The 17,424-nt window shown below is 43.8% G+C and overlaps 1 protein-coding gene and 1 non-coding gene across 2 annotated transcripts; both read right to left on the bottom strand.

Annotated features, from left to right (window-relative positions):
* Positions 1–10,331: 10,331 nt before the first annotated feature.
* On the bottom strand, positions 10,332–16,955 carry LOC139229228 (immunoglobulin lambda-1 light chain-like). The gene is made up of 4 exons (XM_070860889.1): positions 16,874–16,955; positions 16,114–16,441; positions 15,699–15,733; positions 10,332–11,063 (listed from the first exon to the last, which is right to left on the bottom strand). Exons 1-4 carry the CDS (start codon positions 16,917–16,919, stop codon positions 10,741–10,743), a joined length of 732 nt encoding a protein of 243 aa, XP_070716990.1. The 5' UTR covers positions 16,920–16,955; the 3' UTR covers positions 10,332–10,740.
* Positions 16,589–16,784, bottom strand: LOC139229468 (U2 spliceosomal RNA). Its single transcript, XR_011587723.1, has one exon. It is a non-coding gene; the product is annotated as a U2 spliceosomal RNA (small nuclear RNA).
* Positions 16,956–17,424: the final 469 nt, after the last annotated feature.

Genomic DNA, 17,424 nt, shown 5'->3' with positions numbered 1-17,424 from the left:
ATGGCCTACTTCTGTTTGTATTTCTTATATTATGTTCTTATGTAACTGGTTCAATGCAGAGTGTAGAGGAGCACGTCAGGAGCAGCACCAGGCACACCTAAAAATGAGGTGCCAACCTGGGGATACTGCAACACAGGACTACATACATGCTAAACAACAGAAGCAGCATGCTACAGACAAAGCTAAACGATCCCACGACCAAAGGATCAGATCAAAGCTCTGCAGTCATGTCACAGCCAGCCGTGAATGGTGGTGGACCATTAAACAACTAACGGGAGGAGGAGGCTCCATGAAAATCCCAATCCTCAATGATGGAGGAGCCCAGCACGTGAGTTCAAAAGACAAGGCTGAAGCATTTTCAACCACCTTCGCCCGAAATGCCAAGTAAATGATCCACAAAAATAGCTAGTATTTAAGCCCTTAGAGCTCAACTGCCTTCTCCAAAAAAATAATTCTAAAATGGCAGTCTTCAGCTCTTAAAGCTAAACTTCCTTCTGTGCATTAAGAAGAAGAAGAGGAAAAAGAGGAGGAAGAAGAGGAAGTGGAGCAGAAAGATGCAGATGAGGAAGAAAAATGAGAAGAAGAGGAAGCAGGAGGAGGAAGAAGGAGGAGGTGAGATAAGGAGGGAGGAGAAGGGAGGAGGAGGGAGGAAGAGGAGGAGGAGGGAGAAGAAGAAGATTTGACACTCCCAGCCACCAGCTCCTAGAGGGCGACATACAAGGCCATCTGCAGTGTCCCCCACTGAAAGTCAGCAGCCTCCCACCAGCCATGCTGCAGACACTGGGGTAGCACTGAGTGACATCAGTAGGACAGGTAAAGGCACACACAAGACAGTCACTAAGGGAATGCATAAGGGTGATTAGTTGATTTCTGGTCATGTTGGATGAATAAATGTATAAAGTTGGATTGGAATGGTTGCATTGTGGTGGGTTTTATTTCAGCATTGTGGCCAAGCGAACGCTGTGATGGTCAGTAACAGAGGGAAGGTAAGGTGGGGACAAATATTGAAAGGGGCATTGGGGTTGTGCTCACTGGTACTGCAGGTGAATGATTCCATCCCGGATATCCCGGCCAGAAAGGGGCTGTCTGCATTGCATCCTCCCATCAGCTTCCTCCTCTTCTGCTTCTATCTCTCTGTGTCTTCCTCCTCTGCGCCTTCTCCTTCCCTCTGCTAGCAGATGCTGGAAATCGCAAATTAAAACAGAAAATGCTGGAAGTCTGAAATAAATGCAGAAATTTCTGGAAATACTCAGCAGGTCAGGCAGCGGATCGACCTGAGATGTGAACTCTGTTTCTCTCTCCACAGATGCTGCCTTACCTGCTGTGTATTTCCAGCATTTCCTGTCTTCACAGAGGCCTTCCTTTACCATCCAAAGACTTGCACGCGTCCAGGAGCACTCCCTACACAAACTTTTAAAATCTATTGCACCAAGCCACGACTTCAATAAAATATAAAAATGCCGTTGAAAAGATTTGGAATGTTTAATTCATTGTAAAATCACTTACAGAAAGGGAAATTGTTACACTCATAATAAATGGTGAAACTGAGTACTGTGTGTAATGAACAAGTGTGACTTTAGCTCCTTTATTAAGATTCCAGAGTGCAGGTACCTCGTGGGTGGCCTGCTTATATACTGTGCTCCTAAGGGATGCTGGGATACCTTGGGACTCCAACAGGTGGGTCCTCTGGTGGTCAGGTGTGATGCAGGTTATAAAGGGTTAAATACATAACAGAAATAAAGTGAGGAAAAGAAAGATGGCATTAAGAGTGAGACATAAAAAAGGCAGAATTTTTTTTTTAAATGATTGTAATTTTTACTTTTATAAAATCTCCAACAATAATTCAATTCTGAAGAAATTAATCTCCACACTTGTAAAATTAAATTTTCAGTGCAAGAGAGTTTGTTTGACAGTAATTAAGTGTTATCATGTCGTTAAAAATTCACTTACACCTGAATGAGCCAGTTCTAACTTTATGCAGCGTGTTTATTGGGTTCCACAACTTCACGCCTTACAATGGTTTCAATGCGAGGTACCGATGGAGTGAAGCTTCTGGAGGAGCAGGGAAAATCAGACAGCAATTGGCGGATTTCCATGTTTAACTGCGCGTGTGTGGACTTCACTGAAGACTATGGTTGCTTTATTATTTTGTTAATAGGAAACTTGACATTTCTGTAGTGTTCTCTATTGAAGTAAATTTGTGACATAAAAACAAATTTATTTGACTGGATTATGATCCCAGGGATAAAGAAATGTTTCCTATTGCTAAATTCCCAAGTGGTAGTGATAACAGGAATTGTGAATTGTGGCAGATGGAGCAGGAGTGGCGAGGTCCGGGCGAAGGAGCGGCAAGAGATTGTAGAGGGAAGTGATCGGGGCCCAGGAGAGGCGAGAGTTCGGGACCAGAAGGGGCGAGGGCCCAGAGGCAGCATGGGCCAGCCCACACTGCGATATGTGTGTGCACTAGGCCCGTGCAGCAGAGCAGGTCTCCAGTTGTCTTGGTTAACCCTTGCCACTGCACCAAGACCTCGCTCTGTCAAGCCCGTGTAGTGGCTGGTGTGCAACGGCCACCCCATGTTAAAAAAAATCCATGCACAGGCATCTTCCACCCTTCAGGATGTAGTTCAGGACGTGGAATATTAGGTTCTTCATTGAAACACCTGTGAACTCATCTGTTTTTGGCTTCAAAGCAAGACATCTCATTTCGAGGGACTGCCTATGATGATGATGATGGACTCCGGAAGTTGCTGTCCGATTTACTCCACAATAACAGTGAGTGCTGTTTACCTCACCGTTATTCTTAACGCAAAATCCGGGCCAGTGTTATTGGCATGTTTCTAGCTTTGTTTTATAAATGATCCCAGAACAGAACACGGTGACACACCACTAACCACTGTCAATTACTCTGAGAAACTGCCCTTAACCCCTACACTCCGTCTCCCCCATTATAACCAGTTTTAATCCAATTTGCTATCCTTCCCCTAATTCCACTCCCCCTGAATCTTCTCCAATAGTCTCCTGTGTGATACCTTGTCAAAGGCTTTCTGAAAGTCCGTGTACACCACATCCACTGCGTTTCACCTTTCATCATATCTGTCGCCCTCTCAAAGGCAATACTTTGCACTGGAATCTGAATTTCAGTCAGTTCCCTTACAGCTGTCTTTGTACTGTGCCTGGATTTAAAGGAACAGTTCCCAAAGGAAAACAATCAGAGATACCGTCAGCCAAAGGCCGACACCCGATCCGTCTCCATGGTGATGGAGTGGGCACTGTGCACTGACCCAAGAGTCTGACCCTACCGAGATCCTGAGATCAGACAGATGATGTCACTCACACCCATGTCAGTATCAGTGCAAACTTGGGCGTGCACTAGAGGGGAGGAGAGTAAAACATGGCATTTTCCAGGCTGGGCGAAGCTGGTAGGTCCAACTATAAAAATCTCAGAACATTTGATATTGGACCCCATTTATTGCTGGCCACAACTCCAGCATTCGAGTGTTCTAAGCCATTAAGATATCCTGGAACACCCTGGTGGGCCCAGCCCTGTATATTGACAGCATACGCCTTGCTGAGGGCTCAGGAGGCAAAGCTCCAGCAGACAACACTATCCCACCAGTCCCACTTCCTTTTAATACCTCCGGCTACAAAGGGGTAGATGCAACTACTGGCCATCCCAGCTCCTGGGGAAATCCCTGTGCTCATATTATCGCCAAGTCCCGCCCCCCCATTTCCTGCCCCCACCTGTCCTCGCCCACCCTGATTACGCTGCAACTCCTCACCAGGCCCGAGCACATAACTAAATGGAAAAGTAGATAAATTGCTCACTGCAAACAAAAAACTCCAGTCCACCTCCAGCTCAACATGGCTTTAGGCCGAAGCAGGCCCGAACCTTCGAGCTGTCAGAGACACATTTTATAACAGCATGGTGCATTCTGGGAGCACAGCTTCACCACTTCTTTCTCTCTCAGAAATATCAGTTCTCTCTATTTGATCATTATTGTGGTTATATGAACATTCCTCTCCTATTCCTACTGAGCTAAAAATAGTCTGTCCTACAGACCCTTCATTCTTCCTACATTGTCACTGTGTTGAAATCAAGACTTATCACAATGTCCCCCATTTTAACTCATTTGTTCAAGCGTGCCAGAAATATGGAACTCCTGAGTCTCTCCTTCCTCCTATAATCCAGCTGTTGTAACCCCAATGTTGTCTTCATTCTTGAGTTCCTTATCTCACCCACAGGACCCTACTCTTTTCAACCTTTGTGATGTCCTGCCCTTCACCAAAGTTTCTCAATGGAAAAATTTTGTTACTTTGAGTCGAGCAAACAGGAGATGTGGGTTCCCTTCCCATAGTGCACCTTGCATTGGATCGGGCTTTTCCCAACTCTTTTGTCCTTTGGCCATGGCTAAAAGGCAGTTTCCAAAAGCAGACCAAGTCTCCCAGGAACCAAGGCCTGCCACAATATGGGTGTTGTGCATCATACAGCAGCCCAGGAGTAACAGTTACCCCTATTCAAGGTTACAGGAGCTAGCTTCAAAGCATAGCTCACCTCTGTTCATAAATGAATCTCAGACAATGTTGGTTTGATTAGTTCCTCTGAGAATGTGCACAGTTTGTCATTCTGGAGAGAGACAGAGCCATTACTCATAGTTTGAGAGTTTTACCTACTTGGCCTAAACGTTAGTTTGTTTTTTATTTATTTGAAGGTGTTGCTGTGAAGTTAAATTCAGTTCTGCCTAACTACCAGAGACACACAAGCTATCCAAGATATCGATTAGGACTATTAGTTTGAATATCAGATGAAGCAGCTATCAGAAATTGATGTATTCTTTGTATTTTCTACATTACAACTGTGACTACATTTCAAAAAGCACATCATTGGATTTAAAGCACTTTAGGACCCTGTGAGGTTGTGAAAGACGCTATATAAATGACAGTGTGGTTTGCCTTGATGAGCCAATGTTGACATAGAGACATCAGAGGTCAGCCTTTGCCTCTCTAGAAGTGAGCCCAGGGCAGTTTGAATCTGCAACAGGCAGATTGAGACAGAGCTGTTACCTGGAAGCTGCAAATATCAGAGAATGTGTTGGGTCTGAGGGAAACTGGGGTGGGGGTGGGGCCGGGGGGAGGTGGTTGCTTTACAGGTGTGTGCTTTGACCTGCCCAACTTGCTGATAGCCCAGGATTCCAGTGTGCCCTGTTCCCAGCCCTGGAAAAACTCCCCTTGTAGATGACAGGCAATTGATTGAAATATGCAGTGAAAACGACATTCTGACGCGTTCACATATTTCACTCATAGTAAACCAGTTTAGTTTACAATTGGCCTCCTCTCACTCGTTTCTCTTTTCAAACTGCCTTAAATAGGCTAACAGAAGTGGCAGTGCATGAGACATTAATGTCACACACACAACATAAGGCATCTTATTGTTACAATCCCTGGGTCGCACTATTATTTAACTACACATTGGACAATAAGGATTCTCTCCCGATCGTAGGGGAGGAGAGCTCCACTTACGGGAGTGAACATTGACACCAAACTCAAGAGAATATCGAGTGCAGACCAAAAATTTGTATAATTTGCAATGGCAATCCGACCAGGGGGTGCATCATGCCTGGAGACTGGGGGGTGAGGGGAGGGGTGAGATCTCAAAATTAGCACCTGTGATGTGAGAGGGTTTTCTGGCATAAGGGCCTTGCAATAGCTGCTCATCTTCAGTCCATTCAGGTGACCCGTGTTTCCAGGTCACCATGTTGAGACTTTACTATGATTGCCGAGATGTCCACATACGACAAAAGCTCACAGAAAGAACTCTGATAAACGACGAAGAATCTCAAAACACTTTGCTCATTTACACACAGAGAAAGCTTGAAAGTATCTGAAAATTAGTGTGTTGCTATTTTCTCTGCTGATTTAACTTGCTTCATGTATATTTGTGTCTTGAAATTAATAAAAATTGTAGATTAGCTTGAAAGATATGACCTTTCAGTGTGGGGTTATTCGAGAGATCATGGAATATAATGCATCCCATAGGATTTCCAGTCTTAACCCAACCCCAACCAAACATGCTGCCTCCCATTCACTGCATACATAAGGTTAAGTTTCAATTCAGAATGGGCTCGGGCCTTTCCTAATCACGTTGAGAAAAAAGTGTTGGGAGAAGTTGGGACATGTGTCTGTACACTCGACCACACAATGCACTCCTTCCGTGACCACACATAGAACCATAGAATCTGACAGCACAGAATGGGGCCATCCGACCCATGCACCTATGCTGGTGCTTTGAAAGACCCAGCCACTTGGTTCCATTTCAAATGCCCTTTTCAATAGTATTTTGCAAATTTATATTCACTTCCCCTTTAAAACCTGTTTGCATTGTTTCCCCCACTGTTTCTGATTGGTATTCCATGTCCCAACTCCCCTCCACAAAATAAACATTCACCAGCCCTTTCCTTTCATTCTTTCGGTGATAATCTTAAATTTATTCCCTCTAATTACTAACTCACCAACCACTGGAAATAGTTTTGACCTGATTTACCTTACCAAAAGTTCTGAGCAACTGTATTAGATCTTTTCTTAACCTTCCTTGATCTGCAAAAGTCTTCAATTACTCTCGACCCTCCTCATAACTAAAGCCTCTCATCCCGGATATATCTTTTATCTCTGTTCAACAATTCCACACTCCCTCTAGTTTTATCAACAAACCTCTAATGTTGCAGGTTATCAAACCCCTTTTTGAAACTCCATATACACAACATCTGCTGCATTTCACTCATCAATAATATTTAAGGAACGAATGCATGAATTGCAACAGTTATACATTCCTTTCTGGTGTAAAAACACAAAAGGAAAAGTGGCTAACAAAAGAAATTAAGGATAGTATTAGATCCAAAGAGGAGGTATACAAAGTTGCCAGAAAAAGTAGCAAGCCTGAGGGTTGGGAGCAGTTTAGAATTCAGCAAAAAAGGATCAAGAGATTGATTAAGAGGGGAGAAATAGAGTATGAGAGTAAACTTGCAAGGAATATAAAAACCGACTGCAAAAGTTTCTACAAGTACGTAAAAAGAAAAAGATTAGTGAAAACAAACGTAGGTCCTTTACAGACGGAAATGGGAGAATTTGTAATGGGGCACAAGGAAATGGCAGAACAATTCAATAAATACTTCGGTCCTGTCTTCACGGAAAAGGACACAAATAACGTCCCAGAAATGCTAGGGAACCAAGGGTCCAGTGAGCAAGAGGAATTAAATGAAATGAGTATTAGTAAGAAAATAATGCTGGAGAAACTAATGGAACTGAAGGCCGACAAATCCCCAAGGCCTGATGAGCTGCATCCCAGAGTACTAAAAGAGGTAGCCATGGAAATAGTAGATGCATTTGTTGTCATCTTCCAAAATTGTATAGATTATGGAACAGTTTCTGCAGATTGGAGAGTGGCAAATGTAACCTCACTATTTAAAAAAGGAGGGTGAGAGAAAACAGGGAACTACAGACTGGTTAGCCTATCAGTAGTAGGGAAAATGCTAGACTCTATTATAATGGATGTGGCAACGGCACACTAAGATATCAACAGGATTAAACAAAGTCAACATGGATTTATGAAAGGAAAATTATGTTTGACAAACCTACTGGAGTTTTTTGAGGATGTAACTGATAGAATAGATAAGGGAGAACCAGTGGATGTGGTGTATTTGGATTTTCAGAAGGCCTTTGATAAAATCCCACAAAAGAGGTTATTGTGCAAAATTAAAGCACATAGGATTGGGGGTAATGTATTGGCATGGATTGAAAATTGATTAACTGACAGAAAACAGAGAGTAGGAATAAACAGGTCTTTTTCGGGGTGGTGGGCAGTGACTAGTGGGATGTTATAGGGATCAGTGCTTGGACCCCAGCTATTCACTATATATAATATATATATATATAAATGATTTGGATGAGGGAACCAAATATAATATTTCCAAGTTTGCTGACAACACAATGCAAAACTAGGTGGGATTGTGAGTTGGGAGGAGGATGCAAAGATGCTGCAAGGCAATTTAGATAGGTTGAGTGAGTGGGCATACACGTGGCAGATGGTGGATAAATGTGAAGTTATCCACTTTGGTAGGAAAAACATATTATTCAAATGATGATGGCTTGGGAAATATTAATGTACAGAGGGACCTGAATGTCCTTGTACACCAGTCATTGAAAGCAAACATGCAGGTGCAGCAAGCAGTTAGGAAGGCAAATGGTACGTTGGCCTTCATTGCAAGAGGATTGAGTACAGGAACAAGGATGTCTTACTACAGTTATATAGGGCCTTGTTGAGACCGTACCTGGACTATTGTGTGCAGTTTTGGTCTCCTTACTGAAGAAAGGGTATACTTGCCACAGAGGGAGTGCAGTGAAGATTCACCAGACTGATTCCTGGGATGGCAAGACTGGCATATGAGGAGAGATTGGGTCGACTGGGCCTAGAGTTTAGAAGAATGAGAGGGGATCTCATTGAAACATATAAAATTCTGACTGGGTTGGATAGACTGGATGTTGCCTCTAGCCTCTAGCTGGGAAGTCTAGAATTAGGGGTGACCGGATACAGGGTTGGAAATTTAGGACCAAAATGAGAAATTTTTTCACTCAGCGGGTGGTGAACCTGTGGAATTCACAACCACTGAAGGCTGTGGAGGCCAAGTCACTGAATATATTTAAGTGGGAGATAGATTTCTAGAAAAAAAAAGGCATCAAGAGTATGGGGAAAAAGCAGGAATATGGTGTTAAGATAGATGATCAGCCATGATCATATTGAATGGCAGTGCAGACTCGAAGGACCGAATGCTGTTCCTATTTTCTGTTTCTGTAGCCTCTCTCCTCAAAACGGTTCTATCAAATACCACACGTGAACCCTTGCTTGTTCTGCTTAATAAACCCACGTCGCCAGGCGAGTATTAATTCATTCTGCATTGAGGCCTCCACTTGTACAATTTGTGTTTCTAGTGCCCTCAAAAAAAAGGGTTCACTTGAAAAGTTTTTGAAGTGTGCGCCCCCTCCCCCTTTAATCAGGGAGCACTTGATTACAACTATTTTAGTTGTATTGTGACCTCTAGAATACCATTGCTGCTATTAATCCGACTGTTTTTAAAGGAATGAACTAGCTAACGATAGACCAATGTGTTACAGTGGCAACCCTCCACAGATCTGACCCAACTTCCATATCCAAGGATCTTTGAAAGATTATGGTCAGATCCGCTGCAATTCCCTCTCTGACTAATCAGTCCATTGCAATGATTTAGACTTCATTGTAGGGGGCACGATTAAGTGGTTTGCTGATGATTCAAAAAGTGGCCATGCACTTGATAAGTGAGGAAGAAAGTTGTAGACTGCAGGAAAATATCAATGGACTGGCCAGGTGGACAGAAAAGGTGACAAATGAACTTCGATCATGAGAAATGTGAGGTAATGCATTTGGGGAGGGATAACTAGGCACAAAATACACAATAAATAGTAGGATAGTGGGAGCTGTAGAGGAACAGAGGGATCGCGCAGTGCATGTCCACAGAATGCAACAGGACAGGTAGATAATGCAGTTAAGGACAAAAGGGGATACTTTACTTTATTAGCCCGGGCATGGAATACAAGAGGAGAGGGGGGGGGGGGGGGTGTTTATTCTTGTACTATATAAAACACTAGTTATGCCACAGCTGGAGTACTGCATACAGTTCTGGTCACATTACAGAAAGGATGTGATTGCACGAGAGAAGGTACAGTGGAGATTTACGAGGATATTGCCAGGACTGGAGAATGTTAACTACGAGGAAAGATTGGATAGGCTGGGGTTGTTTTCTTTGGAACAGAGGAGGCGGAGGGGAGATTTACTTTAGGTGTATAAAATTATGAGACCCCTAGTTAAATCCCTTAGCAGAGAGATCAATAACCAGGGGCGTGGATTTACAAAGATTAGGGGGAGCAGAGGAGAAATGTTTCCACTCAGTGTGGTGGGGGTCTGGAATTCACTGCCTGAAAGGATGGTAGAGGTAGAAACAATCACATTTAGAAAGTGCCTGTATATACTAAAAATGCCATAACCTACCAAGCTACAAACCAAGAGCTGGAAAGTGGGATTAGGCAGATAGCTGTTTTACAGCCGGCACAAACACAATGGGCCAAATGGCCTCCTTCAGATCAATAAATTTCTACGATTCCATGGCTTCCCTCAACATTCTTGGATGCATGGAGACAGAACCAGAATTGAAACAAAGTGTTGGGTCCCTTCACATCTAGACCACTTGGTGGTGTCAGGGCTGGGGAGGGCACACAAGGTGACAAAACACACAAATATTTCCTGCACAGATTCTCTTTATTGGAAGTTAGTTCAGTCAGTCATTGTCAGCCTGATGCTGTTGGCAGATCATAAACTATCTTCATTAATCGTTTTCATTAAATCCTTCAGTGTTGTTGAACAAACTACCAATTTCAAATGAACTTTGATTCTAGACCAGTACCTGGTCACTAACCCTTTTGCAGCCTCTTAATAGGAGAAGCTGAACAAACCTGCCTCAGGTACAAACACTTCAAATGTTACAGCAGAACCACACAATGCAAAACAGAAGCACAAAATGCAGCAGAGACCAAGGGGAGAGGGTGGAGAATGGGGTAGGGGAAAGAAGATGGGGTTGCTGAGGGATACAGGGTGGATAATGGGGCAAGTGACACTGCCCCAATAATCAGGCAGCATTTGCGAGTGAAGCTTCGATCTATTTAACAGTCGGATTGTGCGACTGTAGCGGATGTTTTCGAAGCTGTCCCTTGTTGAACTGTACAGGAGTACACCTTCCCACTGCTCCAGTCTGTGCCGGGGACCGTCAGGTAGCTGCTGAGACTGAAGGTGTTGTCCGTGTTCCGCGACACCGCGCTGGTTTGGACCTCACTGCTCGTCGGACTCCCATCGACTGTCCAGCTGACCGCAGCGAAGCCCATGGACAGTTTGCTGACCAGGCAAACTAACGTGCCTGCTCCTTTAGCGCTCATCTCCTCGGCCGAAGGCCCGAGCACTTTTAGTGAAGGTTCAGGGAGTTGCTGAGCTGCAATAGGAACCAGAGAAGGAGTGTTTGAATAAAGTTATAGAAATGTTTAACATATTTCAGAGTTTAATAGAAGCAGATTTTAAAGGTTGCAGCTTCCTATAGTGGGCCCCAGAAGTTCAGTGACAGTGCATTGCCCCTTTAAGGTTAACATGCTTTGTCAAAACAAAGAACTACTATTTCTTCTCCCTCCTGGTGACTGAGTGGATTAGAGCATCACTCACTCTGGGACTTCACCTCCTACTCCCAGGATCCATCCCCAGCTCAGTGCCAAAACAAATCACCGTTTGGGGCAGATTTTCAACTTGGAATCAGTGGTCGCAGAGGTCACTGGTTCATGGTCAGGGTGGGATCCAGGATCACTCCTCTCCCTAACCAGGGATGCTGAGGCCAAGTGAAGGGTCCCTGATGCATCGCCCTAGATCAGCTAACTTGGCACAGACTTGGGAGACACTGCCAGTGTAAAGTGGCATCATATTCGTGTAATGTGCCCACACCCTGTCCTACTGGCTGCACATTCTCTCTACAATTTGCCCCTTACCATCCATCACTAATGCCCCTGCGGTGCCACCCAGTCACAGGAAGGATAAAAAAACCCTCCCCTGTGCCAGTGGGTGAGGGCACCATGTGTGGTCCAGAGCTCCACAGACCAGTCAGTGACAGGTCGGTCCATGGGCAGTGATGATGCTCCAACTGGCATATTACCCAGAGGTTGGAGAGGGGAAGAAAACACCAATATTCCCTTTTCCTGGTTGATATCCGGTGACCATTTTCCCACCTCCCTTTTCCCCACCGGGAAGGTGTGCTGTTGTGGGTGTGAGGAGAGGACGGGACAAGGCCATTGACAGGTGAATGACCCGCAGACACTCACTGTCCCGGCCAATCTATGAAGAATGGTCATTTAGGGCAAGGTGGGGGATGGCGCACAACTCTCATGGACAGGATCCTGAGGGAATGGGAGGGACGATTCTCAATATCCAAGTGTACACGGTCAGAAATAGGAAGTTGCAAAGTGTTTTGTTTAAACAAAAAAGGAAAATATTTAAGTGCTGATGTGGGGCAGCCGTTGATGTTCACGATGCAGCAACACTAACCCACCGGTACAGGCTCAGTGTTGACACGGCAAACGACAATTCAGTGAGCCAGTGGTGTGGGCCCAGTCCGGATGTTAGCGGTCAATGCCAAACATCAGCACAAACCATCCAGCCTTTTCACAGCAGTGTCGGTCTGACTGGAGTCCAGCTACAGACAGATTATGGTCCCCACAGCGGGTAATTGTACCCAGAACCAGAGCTCCAGCTTTCATGTGCAGCAACCAGAATCATTTAGCAACAGGACACAAAGAAGCAGTGCCGAGGGAAATGGATGGCAATGAAGGGAAGAGGGAACGGATGAGAGTCAGAAGGAGAGTTCCAGCATGAACTGTGAGGAATTGAGAGAGTGTAGGGAGTTGGATGGGGTATAGTGTCTGAGTGTGTGTGGGTAGAGAATTGGATGGGGTTCGGCATCTCTGAATTGGCTCAAAATGTGCCTCAACTGACACAGGGAGGGAGTGACTGTTGGGGAAGTGATGATCAGGATGAAATCTGTGCAGACAAATGTGAATTAGAGCACAACACATCACAATTCAAATCAGAATATGGGGAAATATCGGCATCATTTATGGTAATAAACCGATCCAGAACAACTGATCGTGATCAGTCTAATTGGGAAGGAGAAATAGATGGACTATATCTCAGCTAACATTTCAGTGCAGTACTCACGGAGTACAGTAATGCATTATTAGTGGTGCTATCTTTCTGAAAAAGACACTAGTTAAGTTCTTCCCTACATGGAAACATTCTCTCAAAACCTCAATTTAAAAGACCTGTAATAGGTCACGCCTAAGCTGCATTTGTTCAAGAGATGAGACCCAGCCTGTTCATCCTTTCCTGATATGTATACCCTCACAATGTTTTAAGGTTTAATTTGTTTTAATTACCGGGTTTTTAAGTGTCCCCCTCCCCTTTTATAGGGGGCACTTGGGAAAAAAAAAATTTGATTTATGTGCCCCCAAAAAAAAATACAAAAAGCAACAAAACAAAAAAAAAAAAGGGGCCTTGAAAATGTTTGGTGTGTCCCCCAGATGGGGGGCACGATTTAATGTTTAGTTTTTTCCTCCCAAAAGAGTTGTATACCCTCAAAGTTGTAAAGTTTAATTTGTTTTAATTGCCAGGTTTTTAGTGGCCCCCTCCCCTTTTATAGGGGGCACTTGTAAATTATGGTTTTAGTGCCCAAAAACACCACAAAAGAAAACTACAAAAATACAAAAAAATACAAAAAAAAGGGCCTTGGGAAATGTTTTGAGTGTCCCCCACATCAGGGGGCACGATTTGTTTGTTTATTGTTTACTCCAAAAGAGTTGTATAACCTCACATTTCAGGCATCATCCTTGTAAATCTTCTCTGCACCCTCTCCATCCTTTTTATAATATGGCGACCAGAACTGTACACAGTGCAAGTGTGGTCTAACCAAGGTTCAATACAGGTTTATCAGCACTTCCCTACTTTTCAATTCTATACCGCTAGAAATAAACCCTAGTGCTTGGTTTGCTTTTTTTAATGGCTTTGCTAACCTGTGTTGCAACTTTGTGATTTGTGAACTTGTACTCAGATCCCTTTGTTCCTCTACCCCACCTAGACTCACACCCTCCAAGTAATACGTGACCTCCCTATTCTTCCTACCAAAATGTAACACCTCACATTTATCAGTGTCGAACTTCATCAGCCAATGATATGGCCATTCTGCAAGTTTATTAATGTTTTCCTGTAATTTGTTGCAGTACTCCTTGGTATTGACTATTCACTCACCCCTCACAATTTGCCACCATCAGCAAATTTAGAAAGTGTTTTTAATTCCAAAGTCTAAATCAGTTGATGTAAATTGTGAACAGCAGTGGCCCCAGCACTGATCCTTGTGGGACACCACTACCCATCTTCTGCCACTGAATAGCTACCCTTTACTCCTACTCTCTGCTTTCTGTCCTGAAGCCAGATAATGATCCATTCCACTACTTGTCCCCTCACTCCACATTCTCTGACCTTGCTCATCAGTCTATTATGGGGTATCTTATCCAAGGCCTTTTGAAAATCTAGATAAATTACATCTACTTCATTACCATTGTTCACTCCCTCTGTTATATCTTCAAAAATTTCAATGAGGTTGGTCAAGCAAGAATTTCCCTTTTGAAATCCATGCTGACTATTCATTATTATATTTTTACCTTTGGCAGAGATTTAATTATTTTCCTACCACCGATGTTAAGCTGATTGGTCTATACTTCCCTGGACATGTTCTATCCCCCTTCTTAAATATAGGTGTTACATTAGTTGTAGTCAGTCCTCTGGCACTACACCGTTTATCTAATTATTAACTGTAGTAATACCTCTGCTATCTAGATTCATTTAAAAGGCACTACATAAATGCAATTTCTTTTTCAATGTTTTAATGTATAAGAAACACTTGCATTTATATAGCACCTTTCATGACAAAGGGCTTTATAACCAATGTACTTTAAAAAGGAGTAGTCACTTTTGTAATGTAGAAAATACAGCAGCTAAATTACACACAGCAAGTCCCACAAACAGCAATTTAATAACCAGGGATGTTGATCGATAGATAAATATTGACTGAGCACCGTGGATAATCCCTGCTCTTCAACATAGTGCCACGAGATATTTTACATCTACCTGCGAAAGCAGACATCTTTGCCAAAAGACAGCACCTCTGAGTGCAGCATTTCCTCAGTACGGCACTGGAGTGTCAGCCTATACTTGCCTGGACATGTTCTATCCCCCTTCTTAAATATAGGTGTTACATTAGTTATCAGTCCTCTGGCACTGCACCATTTTCTAACTAATTAGTGGAGTGGAACAAACTTCTGACTCAGGGGCAAGAGCACTACTAACCAAACCACACACCTTCAGCATAATCCATCCCAATCCAACCAATAGAAACATAGAAAATAGGTGGAGTAGGCCATTCGAGCCTGCACCGCCATTCAATATCATGGCTGATCATTCCCTCATTACCCATTTCCTGCTTTCTCTCCATACCTCTAGCCATAAGGGCCATATCTAACTACCTCTTGAATATATCCAATGAACTGGCATCAACAACTCTGCAGCAGGAAATTCCACAGGTTATCAACACTGAGTGAAGAAGTTTCTCCTCATCGCAGTCCTAAATGGCCTACCCCTTATCCCAAGAATGGTGAGAAAATTCCCACCATTGTTAAATAAAACAGCTCAACCATGGGAGGAGTGGGGGTGGGGTTGAGGAAAATCATTTAACTCTTTTTCCAGCACTGCCTTCCATCCAGGTTTGGAGTAAACTGCACCAGACACTAACTGCACCAACTATCTGTTTAAAAAGCAATCTGCAGATAATTTTGGGAAACAATTCAATTAGAATTCAAAAATTACACAGCACTAATTAACAGTTAGTACTAGACACTAAACAGGATTGTACTGGAATCAGCATTTTCACTCAAATTAATGTCTAACAAATAGTAGAAATAGCAGTTTAAATTATGAATGTTTAAATGTTCAAACTCATGCAGCGAGTCCCTGCAGGAGGGATTTCTCAGCTACTTACCTGCTACAAAGAGTTTGGTCCCTTTGCCGAACACCCACACAGTGAGATGTTTTAGGATTCAGTCCATACAATTACCCAGGACCCTGGAATCAGACAGAAAACACGTTCAGAAGCTCCGGTGCCAGCATTAATCAGACGCCATGTATTGCGAGTGTCCCAGCTGGTGTGGGACAGGAAGGAATGAACTCTCAGCAACATCCACACACTGACATTAAAGGTCAGCAACACCCAATACTGGGCAGTGAGACTCAATGTTACCAACTCAAACGGGATAAATTGGAAAATATTATATAAAAAGTCAACATTAAAGTGATTTAATGCAATGTGAAACATTAGAATGTTTTATCAGATGGAAAATGATGTTAAGTGTATAACATTTGCTGCTCCCAGTTTTTGTGTTACCTTCTGTCACTGTGACACATAAGCACTGCTTGCTGAAACCCATTTTCCACAGTAATAGACGGCAGCGTCATTCACCTCCACGGACTTTATGATTAACTGGTAAATGTTGTGGCCGCTGTTGGCTTTCGATGTGAAACGGTCGCTGGTAAACCCCGAACCATAGGTTGGGGCACTGTGAGAGTGATAGTAATAGAGGATCCATTGAGGAACTGCTCCTGGTGTCTGCTTGTACCAATAAACATTATTGCTATCAACCGTTCCAATGTTGCAGTCGAGTGTGGCCGTGTCCCCTGGTTTCACGGTCAGGGCTGGAGGCTGAGTCAGAGTCTGAGACTGTCCACCTGTAAAAGAGCAGAGATTAAACATTACACTTTTTTTTTTAATTCGTAGCCAATCGTTCCAATTCTTTGTCAAATCACAAACGCCAGAGGTCACCTTGCACACATCAAGGATCACTCTGCGCCAATGCTCTTAGCCAAAAGGCCTAGAGCCACTGCACCGTTCCTGGAAGTACTGCAATACCAGGTTCGTGCCATGGAGGTGGATGGGTCAAGCCACCCCACCCACCTATTTCCAAAAAGCAAGCATATACCTTCCTGATCCAGGGAGAACCACTTTGAGGTCATGGTTACTCCCCTGTCAGGTCAGTTACGCATGATCTTAGCCAAAAGGCCGAGAAGTAAAAGAGCAGGGATTAAACATTACACATTGACTCTTTAAAAGTGACCCCAAGCGCTGCTGCGGGAGGAGCAGAGTTCAGTGTCTGTACTTACAGCCCAGCCACAGTGCCAGAGACCAGAAAAAGCACAGCGTCTTCATCGTTCCTGCCACTGAGCTGCCTGCCTTCCCTGAGTGTATCTGTGACAGACTGTGGCAGCAGCTGCCCATTCAGCCCAGTTATAGACCCATTCACACCAGACAGGAAATCCATGCAAATTAGAGCCATTCACACTGACCAACCAGGGCAAGGATCGGAAACCCGCCCATTCAGCGTCAGAGACCGTCAGATTGAGGCAGGACACCTCAGCACTGTTAGCAACTGACTGACATCTTAATCAGAAGATCGTTTATTGCCTGGTATTTCTCAGTTTCTGCTTCTTCTGTCCTGGAGTTTAAATTGCAGATTACTCCTCCAATAACAAGAACTCTCCGCCATACCAGTACTCTCAGCTTGTGGCCCTCTCATTAATAGACACCTTATAAAGCTGGAGGACTGGGACCCCTTCTGCACCACACACTGATACAGCGCATGTTACTGGCAGCTCCCTCCCAGAGAAACCATCTGAAACATTCTCCATACAGCAAGAAAGACTTGCATTTATAA

The sequence above is a fragment of the Pristiophorus japonicus genome, chromosome 18 (genome assembly GCF_044704955.1).
Source record: "Pristiophorus japonicus isolate sPriJap1 chromosome 18, sPriJap1.hap1, whole genome shotgun sequence".
NCBI lineage: Eukaryota > Metazoa > Chordata > Chondrichthyes > Pristiophoridae > Pristiophorus > Pristiophorus japonicus.
The sequence above is the reverse complement of the archived record's forward strand: the minus strand, read 5'-3'. Positions and strand labels throughout refer to the sequence as shown.

What these genes read in the sequence shown, in the direction of transcription:
- LOC139229228 (XM_070860889.1), bottom strand. Translation starts at nt 16,919, where the DNA reads ATGAAGACGCTGTGCTTTTTCTGGTCTCTGGCACTGTGGCTGGGCT. An exon ending in TCTGGCACTGTGGCTGGGCT is followed by an intron (nt 16,442 to 16,873) that starts GTAAGTACAGAC and finishes GCTCTTTTACAG; the next exon opens with GTGGACAGTCTCAGACTCTG. An exon ending in GACCAAACTCTTTGTAGCAG is followed by an intron (nt 11,064 to 15,698) that starts GTAAGTAGCTGA and finishes TTCCTATTGCAG; the next exon opens with CTCAGCAACTCCCTGAACCT.